Source organism: Lolium perenne, chromosome 5 (genome assembly GCF_019359855.2).
Source record: "Lolium perenne isolate Kyuss_39 chromosome 5, Kyuss_2.0, whole genome shotgun sequence".
Lineage (NCBI taxonomy): Eukaryota > Viridiplantae > Streptophyta > Magnoliopsida > Poales > Poaceae > Lolium > Lolium perenne.
The window spans coordinates 267,394,289-267,406,376 of NC_067248.2; the positions used below are offsets into that span (position 1 = coordinate 267,394,289).

At 43.8% G+C, this 12,088-nt stretch overlaps 1 protein-coding gene across 2 annotated transcripts; it reads right to left on the reverse strand.

The window, feature by feature from the left end:
• Positions 1–1,018: 1,018 nt before the first annotated feature.
• On the reverse strand, positions 1,019–4,956 carry LOC127303058 (uncharacterized). Of its 2 annotated transcripts, none has more exons than XM_051333822.2 (2): positions 3,721–4,956; positions 1,019–1,456 (listed from the first exon to the last, which is right to left on the reverse strand). In XM_051333822.2, the coding sequence occupies exons 1-2, from the start codon at positions 4,871–4,873 to the stop codon at positions 1,413–1,415; spliced, it is 1,197 nt and encodes a 398-aa protein (XP_051189782.1). In that variant the 5' UTR covers positions 4,874–4,956; the 3' UTR covers positions 1,019–1,412. The 2 variants fall into 2 exon arrangements, with proteins under 2 accessions (XP_051189782.1, XP_051189781.1); XM_051333821.2 differs by having other exon boundaries at positions 3,715–4,956.
• Positions 4,957–12,088: the final 7,132 nt, after the last annotated feature.

Consider the following 12,088-nt stretch of genomic DNA (forward strand, 5'->3'; position numbering starts at 1 on the left):
TTACTAGGGATAATATGAAGAAAAGAAAATGGCCAGGTTCTCCTATTTGTTCTATTTGTAGACAAGAGGAGACTGCTAATCATCTTCTTTTTTTTCAGTGTTCTGTTGCTAAATGTGTCTGGGGAATGATTGGTAAGATTTTGGGTACAAATCGGTGTCGTAACAATTTAGGGCAAGCTTTGGCTTGGTTTCATACCTTCCTTGTTTGTGGAAATCTGTTTATGGTTGTCAAATCTGTTGTTTGTTGGGACATTTGGAAAACGAGAAACAAAGTTACGTTTCAGAAGCTGAGAACCCCCCGTGAGATTGCTTTTCTTGCTTCATCGCCGATAATGTACTGGGAAGGTTTGCACAAGAAAAGGACAGGGAGCTGCTACAGCTTGGTGCGACAAAGATGATGGAGACAACATCAAGTCCGGTGCGACTGCAGAGGCCAGGAATGGCGCACTGGTGATCTATGCTGGTACTGTGAGCTCTGAAGTTTGAGTTTCTGTGTTGTTTCCTGGGTGCAATACTTTTGGTATCAGAGAATAGTTTTGCTAGGTGGTTCTATGTTGATGGCTTGTAAAAGTAATTTCCTTACACTCGTGAACTTGTTGACGGTGGTAGAAGATTTTCATCCCATAGTGGGTATTCAATAGAGAATGCAGCTCAGTGGGTTTCCTGCTGCCCCAATCCGCTTCTCTTTCTCCTATCCCACTTTCATTTACTTTTGTTGTAATGAACTGGCTATTTCCGTTTATGCAATGGAAAGGAGTATGAAGCCCGGTTGGAAAAAAAGTAACCAGCAAACTAAAACAAAAAAAAATACCCACCAAGGAAAGTGAAGACGTTTAGTTCTGCTACCACTTGCAGTTAGTTACCTTGTGAATCAATATATCATGACACCATGTCAATGTGGACAAATCATATTATACGTTTTGCAGAAGTTCAGGTCCATCGTGTCCACCATCAATGCCCTTGTCTACAAGAATAACAAGTTAATGAACCAACATATTCCATGGAACAAAATCAAATAGATACAAAAGGGCATTTATTTTTTTTGAATTGAGGAGCTCCCGCTCCCGATTTCATTAAAAACGAAACCAAGTATCACTTGCGCCCATTACAACTTCATCCCACACCTTTCCTCCAAACTCCTAAAGTTTGACTAAATAGAACCAGACATCATACATGTATCTCTCTAAGTAAATTTCGATAAACTCAGAAAGCCTTTACAGTACAACAAGGATTTGAATCTGAAACAAACTTTATCACAGAACAATGTCTTTCCTTTTGGAACATCTCTTAAAAAATTTCCTCCACCTTTTTTTCTACTCCTTTTGCTCTCTTTGGACCTTTTTTTAGCCGACCCCAATCCGATGACAAAGGAGCCCAACCCTTGCTCCTGTTGAAGATCTCAGATACCACCTTTACCAGCAGCCGCGCCACGCTGCGCCGGCCGCGCGTTTGTTCTCTGCAAACGAGTCCACTTGTTAATTAAACCCGCTACTTTATGTACTACCACCACCGGATTACTGGGATAAACATGTTCAAAACATACTGCATTTCTAGTATTCCAGAGAGTCTAAACTACAGCAGAGATGCCTACAGCAACTACATTTCTTACTTTACTGGGAAAAGAGAACAACCAACAATACAAAAGGGCATTAATGAGATATTTATATAAATACCTAGCTGCAATTTCAGAAAAGTAATTTAGTTTTCGTGCAACATTGGGATAGCTAACATGCTTCTGGTTGCAACTTAAATATCAGAGAAAGGAAAAGATTCATTTAGTTGATCGGTGGTACGGTATGTTTTGGGTAAATACATCACCTACATGTAAATTTCATGGGTCCTCGTATACTACATAAGGAATACACGCGGAAGACCAATACATCGACGAGTTGCACAACAAAAACAACCGAAACAGAAGCTCCTATGGCCTATCCAAATTTATACAGGGTTGATACACCAACACAATATCAGTTCAGGCACAATGAAAGTACACGATATACTCACATGAAGCAACGCAGAATTTAGTCATTTCCTAATTAGCTTCCTAGTCTCCCTAATGATCCAGATCACAGAGGACACAGGCTAAACAAATAAACAATTTATTTTAAACCAGATTATACACCAATACAACTTGTTGTTAAGTTCATCAACTCAGGCACAAGTTAATGCAGATGTGGAAGTATAGTAGCATACGAGGCAGGACTGGGAGCAAGTGCAGAACACAACCAAAACTTACTTAGCTATCCAATTTCACTAAGTCCAGATCATAGAACGCACAAGCTAAGCAATAAAGCAAACCCCCCCCCCCTTTTCTTTCTTTAAACCTCTCAAGTGCCACATATCTCTTCCTATTGCTACTCTGTTTCAGCAAGTTGCCTCGCACTGAGTGGCAGTATGCCAAACATTAGAGCTGGAAGAAAATGGTCACCAGACCAGTCCAAGGTGAGTACGTAGAGATGCCACTAGATAGGCGTGGGACACCGTGAGTGGTCAGTGCTGCAGCCGGCAACTCAGCGATGTAATCGTGACTACAGTGATGAGGTGAAACAGCGACTGGAGGAGGAGCAGACGACTCGGCCAGAGCCGTCGGACCAAGAGTGAGCGAGCAGAACCCCAGGGCAACGACAAAGCCCAGCCGACCGCCGCGGCGGCAGGCAGCAAAGACAGGTGCCCTGCTGAACCAGGTGTAAAATGACGAGGTGATGTTGACTGGTAAGAAGAAAGGAAGAGGACGGAGGTCCCTGTGTTGCAGGTCGAGGGAGAAGGGGATAAAGAAGGAAGCCTGGGGCAGTCACACCCACTGATAGTGGATCCCATCTGGTAGTAGCAAAAAGGATTTCCCAGGGAAATAAAATGAAAAGTGCATTTTCTAGTAACAGACTGGACACAGTTTTCATCGCTTAAGCGTTAACCAAATCAAATTTATGAATAATATAATTACCAAAGCTTACACATAACCTGACTTTACCTGTCACAGTGATTTTTAGATCAAAACAAATTTGTGAGATAGGTTTGTTGCATAGATAGGCAACATATAGCTTTGAACTAGAAGTACCAGTTTTGGTGGAAGAAAATTCCACAAAAAGTATGGAACCTGCCTGGGAATGTGTGGAAGCTATGGATGAAATTCTAACTCAAATGAACAAGTTTTGATATATCAAAAATAGTTAAGAAAGAGTATTGTCCAGGATTTGCATTGGCAGTTTTTGAGAGAAAAGGTCTGCCAAAAGAAGGTAAACTTTGATAAGCAACAACCCCCCCGCAATGTATAATCCTCCATAAGAAATTAGCAAGGCACACACATATGCAGAACGTATCATGGCAAACGTAGATGCAACTTAAGATGATGCTGATGATGCAGATGATGCATGATCGAATGCAGATCAAAAAGGGTATAGTATTCTCCACCTCAAGTTTCTAGGATGTTACCGAGTATCTCACTCTCATCGTGAAACATCTGAGCTGCAGTTATGCACTAATACTAACTACATTGCACAATTCTTGAATAAGTCGAAACACACGCGACAATAAATTGTAGTTCCATTGATATACAAAGAATTTGATTTGAAACCTCCCTCGAAAGTATTTTTAAATCAACCATTCAGTTTGATTTTAGGAACGAACCATAGCTAAAATGTTTGCTACATCTGACTTGAACTATATAATGCAGCAATAATAACACGAGAATATTAGATAACTTGGTTTTGGTATTACCTGCACCTGCAGTATAGACACCTTCAAATGGAAAAGAGCAAGGTGATTGATAGTTGGATTCGAAAATCTTCTTGGACTCCAATGACTCGAGATGGAGCGTGAAAACGCCGACAGAGCTCTTCAGTAAGACCGTATTATTGTCCTCGGCGAGTCCGATGATCCATAGGTGCTCTATCTCCTTCCCTAAATTAATGGGAAGTAGCTTATCCAGTGCAATGGTTCTTCCCAGCACCCATGAAGCAGCACCATCGCAATCTTTCTTTCTCTTCCAGAATTGGGCGCTGAATTCTGACAAGACGAGGAAACCAAGGCCACCACCCTGCGCCGGTATGACCCAAATATGGGTAGGGCGCCAGGCAGAATAGATTTTTTCCACCGGTGTAGGTATCAAAGCTAGGCTCCAGCTATCGAGATCAAACTCGACGATTACGGCTGGGTTCCGACCCCCCACAAAGAACCAGTAAAGGGAATTCCCAACCATTACAGCAGGCATGAAAAATCCTGGGGAAAGCACGGAATCGCCATAACGATCATCAACCAGAAGTGGTGTCGAGACGAGTTTGCCCCATGCACCGGTCTTGGAGGAATAAACGGAGGCGATCGCCCGTGCTTGTTGAGTGACACAGCGCCCTATCAAGACCACCTGGAAGTCGTCTCCGGCAGCAGCACGCAGCACCGCCCCGCTAATCGGGTACTTGCGGTCGAACCCCGGCGGGGTGTCCAGGCGGTGCTGGTCGCCGGTGAGCGGATCCCAGACGATGGGCTGTTCCCGCCATCTGTGGAAGGTGAGCACGAGGCCGTGGCGGCATCCGAGGATCATCAAGTAGTCACAGGCGATCGGGAAGGTGATGCGACCTTCCGGGACTCGATTGGGGGCCTCCAGGACGGGGCAGAATCGGGCTTCCCTGAGGATAGGCTGGTGGCTGATGGAGTGAAAATGTTCCACGGCGAAGCAGCCGAGGAGGGGAGGGTTGCGGCGGTGGTGTGCGCGGAAGCGGGCGCAGAAGCGGGGGTCGGCGGCGAGGCTGCGCCAGCGCCTGGAGACGGCGCGGGCGCGGGGAAGGGAGGAGGGATCCGGCGGGAGGCGGAGGAGAATCTCCGAGAGAAGGTCGTCGTCTTCCAGCGGCGGCGCCGCCGCAGGGAGGCTGGCCGGGCTCATGCTGGATGTGATGTGGTGGATCTCGAGGGAACACAGGGAAGAAGGATAACCTTTTTTTTTGACAGAAAGGATACCTTTTTTTTAGGGAAGAAGAAGTTTACGGTTACAAAAGCAACAGAAATGCAGACAAGGATTTTGTGCACATAGGAGTCAGTGCTCCCTTCACTTTTGGATTTTTAAAAATTTCAGATTCTCATATTTCTCTGTTTTTAAGAATTATGACATTAAATATGTAGATAGATGTGTATACGAGGATTGGAATCAAAAAAATCTCGTCAAAAAATACGTTATAATTTTGGAGATGCAAAAAAGACAAATTTCTGACAGTACACTGACAAAATATACGTACTATTGTACTACTATTTATAGTCAGAAATTTATCTTTTTTATATTTTCCAAAATACAAAGTATTTTTTAATGGGACTTTTTCAAACTACACTCCTCGTGTCTAAATCTATCTACATATATTTAATGCCATAATTTTTGAAAACATAAAAGAGCGAGGTTTTGAAAATTTTCAAAAATCCAAAAGTCCAAGGAGCACTTGTGCTCATGTGCACATGGTACTTTTCGCAGAAAGGCCCACTACGATACAGTTCGTGAAAGGCGTGCCCTCCAGTACAACCCCCTGGAAACTCAGTTTGGGCTCAAAAACCCGGCAACCCATATCCAAGCTCATACGTGAATCGTATACGCCCTTACCTATACTGTATACGTACGCTGTTCGGACCTTCCTCCACGATCAATCTCCTCCACAATCTCCTCTCGACCACGTTCACAAGCAAACTCGACGAGCCACCGCCGTCGCACTCTATCGAACGATCTCCGGCGTCCAGGATCTCCTATTCACCGAACGATCTCCGGCGTCCAGGATCCTATTCACCGCCGCACTCCGTCGCCACTGAGCTCCTCCGTCGCTTCTCCACGATCTCCTCTTCACCGGCATCTCCAGGGAGCTCGACGAGCCGCCGCCGCTGCACTCTGTCACCATAGACCTCCTCCACCAGCGGCATATCTTCCCGATGATCTCAGCACTCTCATCTCCACGATCTTCAGGGCCTGCTCGACGAGCCGCCTCTGCTGCACTCCGTCGCCTCGAGCTTCGTCTCTCCGACGTAGGCGATCTTCTGTTGGACACGACGTGGAGGTTCATTTCAATCTCTGCCGCCGGACATGTCTGGCGGCTCATCTTGCTTGTCCGGCGCACGGAAGATAGGCCGGCACACGAGCACCAGACAGTCCGGCCAGTGGCGGATAGATCGGCTCCTCGCTGCCAGACTGTCCGCTGTTCGTGTGTGTTTAATTAAGTGTACTAAATATGAAATAGTGATTTGCATTGCGTATTGTTTAGAATTTTGCATTAGTTCTTTATTACGTGCGGGTTTTGTGTAGTTTTTTGAGAAATGGGGGACGGGGATGACGGATATACGGGTGATGATGATTCTAGTTCGGAGAATAGTTCCAAATCCAGGATCTATGAAAATGTACCTCCTCTTGGGGAGAACGTTCCATCATCGGCGTCCTCAGAAAACATGAGTGAAGTATGTTGATTATTTTTTAATGTCTACCAATGAATGGAAGCAATGAAATGACATGTTACATTCTTTGTTTTTCGTTGTGTAGGTGCTACACGGTGGTCACGAGGAGGATGAGTATTCAGACATGGAGGTTGGGTTTGATGAATATAGCGTGGAGGTAGGACTGCATCACGAGTAATCAAGCTCTAAAAATAGGAGCGAAGTAAGTATATTATTTTAGTATGGCAAACCGTCAATGTTACCATTGGAACGACAACTTTTATGACTTATTTTCCCTACATGTGTAGATGATATCTGGTGCTGACAATGGGCGTGAACATCACAGTCAAGCAGACCCGGATATTGTGAGTAATGAATATAACATGAGCACTGTAAAATATTGGACATGACATTTGATTCCGAACCGGCATCTTTTGTCTGGTACAACAGCTATGCGAGAGAGCATGACTTCAGCATCCGAAAGGATATTTTGAAGAGGGAAAAGCGAGGGAAACGTGGTAAGGGAGAAATACGGTTAAGGCGTGTCTGTTCCAGGGCAGTAAAACGACAGAAAAAGCTCTTAACGCAGGAAGGCCACAGTCGTAGGCTAAGACCCAAGACTCGTTGCAACTACAATGCCAATCTCACTGTGAAGCGTGACCTATGGAGAGGAGTATGGGTTGTCAAAAGTTTTTACGGCAGTCACAGCCATAAACCAGCTAGACCGGACGAAGTACCATTTCTTCGATCACACAGAAAGATTAAGCCGTACCAGAGAGCTGAGATACTATCTTTGGGAGCAAGTGGGATGAGAAAGTACATGATTATGAAACACTTTCTCAGAAAATATGGCTACAGTGGTGTAGGCTTCGTAAGGCGAGATCTGTACAACCGATGTTGCAGGGCGAAGAGGAAGCTTATTATGAAGGGTGATGCTTCCACAACACTTGGTATTATGGCCGTGAGGAAGAAGAATGATCCTGAATTCTTTTTTGGTTACCAAGTAGATGATGAAGGACGGATGAAAAGCATGTTCTGGTGTGATTCTCAGTCACAGCGGGACTATCATGATTTTGGTGACATGGTGGTGTTTGATAGCACGTACAAGATGAACCGGTATGTTATGCCATTTATTCCTTTTGTAGGCCTGAACAATCATCGTAAGACTACGATGTTTGCATGCGCTTTTGTGTCAGATGAGACGGAAGATACATATGCTTGGCTGCTTCGGACATTCTTGACTGCAATGTGTCAGAAGAAGCCTAAAAGTATTATCACTGATGAGGACGCCGCGATGATATTAGCTATTCGGAATGTCCTTCTAGACATATGGCACCGTCTATGTACTTGGCACATAGAGAAAAATATGAAGTGACACCTTGGTCATAAGTCGCTAAAGGAATTTCGGTCATTCTTATACAACGCCACTTCAGAAGCCATTTTTGAGGAAAGATGGAGCACATTTCGTTGCAAGTGGGAGACAGGTAAAACCCAGGAATGGCTCAAAAGGATGTACAATAAGAAGAGAATTTGGGCTGCCGCGTATCTGGTCGGTGGATATTTCCTTGGTATGAAAAGCAATCAGAGAAGTGAGAGTTTGAACTCGTGCCTTTACCTTCACCTGGATTATGGTATGACCCTAGTTGACTTGATAATGCATTACGACAATGCCATTGTTCGCATCCGTGAGAGCGAGGATGAAGATGACTGCATCTGTTCCCAGAGTTTACCGATGGCACTTACTGAATCCAAAGAGATAGAGGTTGCTCTTGCCCATGCCTTCCGTCCAGCCAACTTCTACATCTTGCAGCTGGATGTGAAGAAGCTTGGTGACCTCAAGATTTTTGAGGAATACGTGGGAACATGGGGCTCTAAACAGTTTATGATCAAATGGAGGAATAGTGGCAGATACTCGTTTATCGTGGAGTATAGCCCTAATCAGCCGAAAGAGTTAATACAGTGCAGCTGCCGAAGAATGAATCGTAAGGAGCTTCCATGCAAGCATATCCTATATGTATTGAAGCACCTGAAATTGTCCGAAATACCAGACTGTTGTGTTCTTCGGTGATTCTCCAAACTGGCAAGAAATGGATTGCGAACACGGCGCAGAAGCGATCTTTTCGTGTACGGTTACTGAGGGCCAGGGAAGTGAAAAAGATACAACAACATGGATACAGTAGCGACGAAAGCTATGGATGCGGCAGTAGATGATCCAGCAATATATAATGAGTTCATGGCATATATGAAGAGCTTAATAGCAAGAAAATATGTGAAAAAAGAATGGACATGGTGGTCACACACTCACACAGCCTTCGCTGAAGAAGACGCATATGATTTTCAAGGAAATGCAGTTCCGGTTGGTGATCCCGATAAGGTTACCACGAGAGGAGCACCTAAGCAAAACACAAAAGGTGCACAAGAGGTGAATCACCCCGTGACGAAAAATGGTAGACCACTAGCGTTCGATGACGAGCGTAAGACCCAGAATCAGGGATGCACCGCCTGTGGTGTCATCGGTCATAACAAACGGAACAAAAAGTTGTGCAAAAAACATCCAGATTAAGTCTGCTTAGATATTTTTTCTTAGCTAGGCCGATTCATTAAATCTATGTTAAACGAGTACTAAATAATTTTGTTTTGTAATGCAGGTATATGGAAAAAATAAAACAATTAGAAGTGCATCTTCACTAGCGAAATTACAAAATTCTCGCTTTACCTTCAAGATTATGTATTTACTTCGCCTTAATTGTAATTGACCGAAACCATTTGTGATTCTATACCATTTTTCATTCTCAATGTACTTCTATTAATTGTGATTTATTATATAAATTTTACTTTGAATGTGTTTACTCAACTAAGAAACGAAAAACAAAATACCACCACGGACAGTCCGGACAACGGTGTCGGCCAGTCCAGTCCTGGAAAACAAGACTTACTGTTGCTACAGGAACTGGCCGGACATGTCACCGGCCTGGCCGGACTGGCGTGCTGCACGTTTGTCAATTCGTCGGCCTATCCGACGTGCCCTGACGGACAGTCCAACCACCCTACGAGTAGTAAAGTTATCTTCCAGTAGCTACTTTGTAATGTCCCAGGTTTAGAGACGATCGAGGGGTAGATTTTAGAAAGGGATGTGCATTGCATCGTAAATTCTGGGGAAATTTCGCGCTTTTAAAACAAAACTGCATCGAAGGGGGACAAGTTTCTCTCTCGACACCTTACAGGGTTAGGGTTTTGAGAGTGCGACAAACTTGCTCTTATTCAACTAAACTAGGGTTTTGGAGAAGAGAGAAGGGATATTGCATCACAAACTTAAGTTGCATGATTGAATTCAATTTTAAGTTGCATGATTGAATTCAAACCTAAAGTTGAATTTGAATTTCAAATTCAAGCATTAAATTGATATCTCATAATTCAAACTTGAGATAATTCAATAAATAATTATAAGTAATCAAGAATATAAATAGTACAACAATTATATAAAGCTCATTAAGGGAAATTGGAGCTTTATTGATAATCACACATGATACATTGTCATTTACAATATTCAGAATTGAATTATGACTTTACAACACATTACATGAAATGAATAAATGAAATAAGAAAAAGGAAAATTACAAGGAATTGAAATATCCTAAACTACACAAGTTAAACTTCAAGAACTTCTGTTTCAATATGATCTTGAGCTTCTCTTGATCATTTTCTTGATCCCTGCATAAAACAAAAAATCAAACATAGCATTATGCCAAGTGGCATTGCCACTTGGCAGGTTAGCAAAAACAATGTAATAGGAGAGGATATGGTCAACGATCAGCCGAGTTGATCCATCCCAGAGCCAAGTCCCATACACACACACACACAAGCAGCTCACACAGCTTGAGTGCATGCTCAACAGCAAGCCAGGGAGTGCTGCATGCATGCCACACACACACATAGCCAGGGGAGGGTCACCAAAGTGACCAGACATGTGCTGTCGACCAAGAGAGGCATGAAGAGGGCCAGTATAAAAGTTATTCACAGCAAACCCTAGCCATTTCATCGACAAGCATCACCAGGGTAAGAACACCAAGAACAGATAGAACAGGAAGAACACCAAGCTTTCCCAACCAGCCAAACTATCCAAAACAGCTCCACTTGAACTGTTATAGAACAAGGCACAAGCAGGAAAGCAAGCTCACATCACAATCCTGAAGCCAAATCCTCTACACCAACAACCATTTCTAGGAGCTGGAGTGAGGTATACCAATAAATCATGAGCAAGCAAGGTTTTGCTCACATAAATCCATCATATGCACAAGTCACAGAAGCAAAAGAGGTTAGAACCCTGTGTGAGTCATCATATGGCTACTAGCCAATTGGTGCAAGCAAAAATAAGAGAAACCAATAGGAAATCACCCAGGGAACATTGGTTATGCCAAACCAGTGGCATAACCAAGGAAATCCAACAAGGAGATGGTCCTATCTAGCTAGCCAGATTCACTTAGCACCTATGACCACTACACCATCAGACAGATAGACTATCAAGTGTCTATTCATGTTTGTCAACATCAAAAGCATCTGGCAACCAAATATGGTCAAGCCAGAGAGCAATTGTCCATACACATCAAGCCAACAAGGGGTGGGAGCTTCCTGAACAGCAAAGAGTTGCTGTTGAGGCCACCTCAACCACAAAACCATCCAACAAAGCCACCCATCATCACCCAGAGGGTTTAGAGTGAGCTAGGGTCCCCAGCAAGTCCTGGCATCCCTCTAGCTCAAGTCAATTGAGTTAAAGAATCATAACTGCAGAAACAGTTCATCTCATTTATCCAATAAATCTTGCCAAGCTACACAGATAAATGATGTATACAAGTAATCAATACACCAGAGCCTTGCAGTGGATCCAATGGATCACTGCAAGCATCAGCTGATGCTTGAGCAAGCACCAAAGACACACCAAAGACATGTCTCTGGACACACACACATCACAGATTGAGCAGCAAGAAGGGGCAATGCATGTAAGCACAACAGTTAACCATCAAACAACTGATGATCATATGATCATCAGAGCTTGTTAGAACTTGCTACAGACTGCTAGAGCCAATCATGGCATAAGTACTTAGCCAGATACTGAAGAAATACCACCAAGCCATAACTGAATAAACAAAAACTGAATTAATGACTTTATAATTGTATCCAGAAGCACATCAAAGGCATGAGGTACCACTGGATTAAGTTACACAAGGAAAGCACACAGCACACATCACTGGTCCCTGCTCAAGCAATGATTACTTAAGGTAATCAAGCCAGGGATGAGCCATATAATTACACAAGATCAGGCAGTAGCCTAGCAACATCTGGAGCAACATGGCAATGCCATGAGCATCACAACATGCTAATGAGCAAGGGCAGAAGCTTCACAGCAACATAACAAGCATAGTTGGCACTTGCAAATGCAAGTATTGCAAGCAGCAGTAAGCCAGAGATGCTTAAACAGATGGCCTACACATATATCCAAACCACTGCCACAACTAGAGTGATCAAGCAAGCAATGAAGAAGACAGTAGCATAGACAGTAGCAAGGAAGGAACGACACAGTAGCAAGGAACCATGGCAGCAGCACAGCAGCAGCATACGCATAGCAGTAGAGCAAGCACAACAGCTAGGAGTCATGGCGCATGTAGGCGTAGCAGCAGCATCACTACAAGATGGATGCCCA

Excerpts from the sequence above, each read along its gene's own strand:
- LOC127303058 (XM_051333821.2), bottom strand. The coding sequence starts at position 4,873 with ATGAGCCCGGCCAGCCTCCCTGCGGCGGCGCCGCCGCTGGAAGACGAC. Across the intron at positions 1,457-3,714 it reads TGTCTATACTGCAGGTGCAG|AGAACAAACGCGCGGCCGGC; the intron begins GTAATACCAAAA and ends ACTCGTTTGCAG.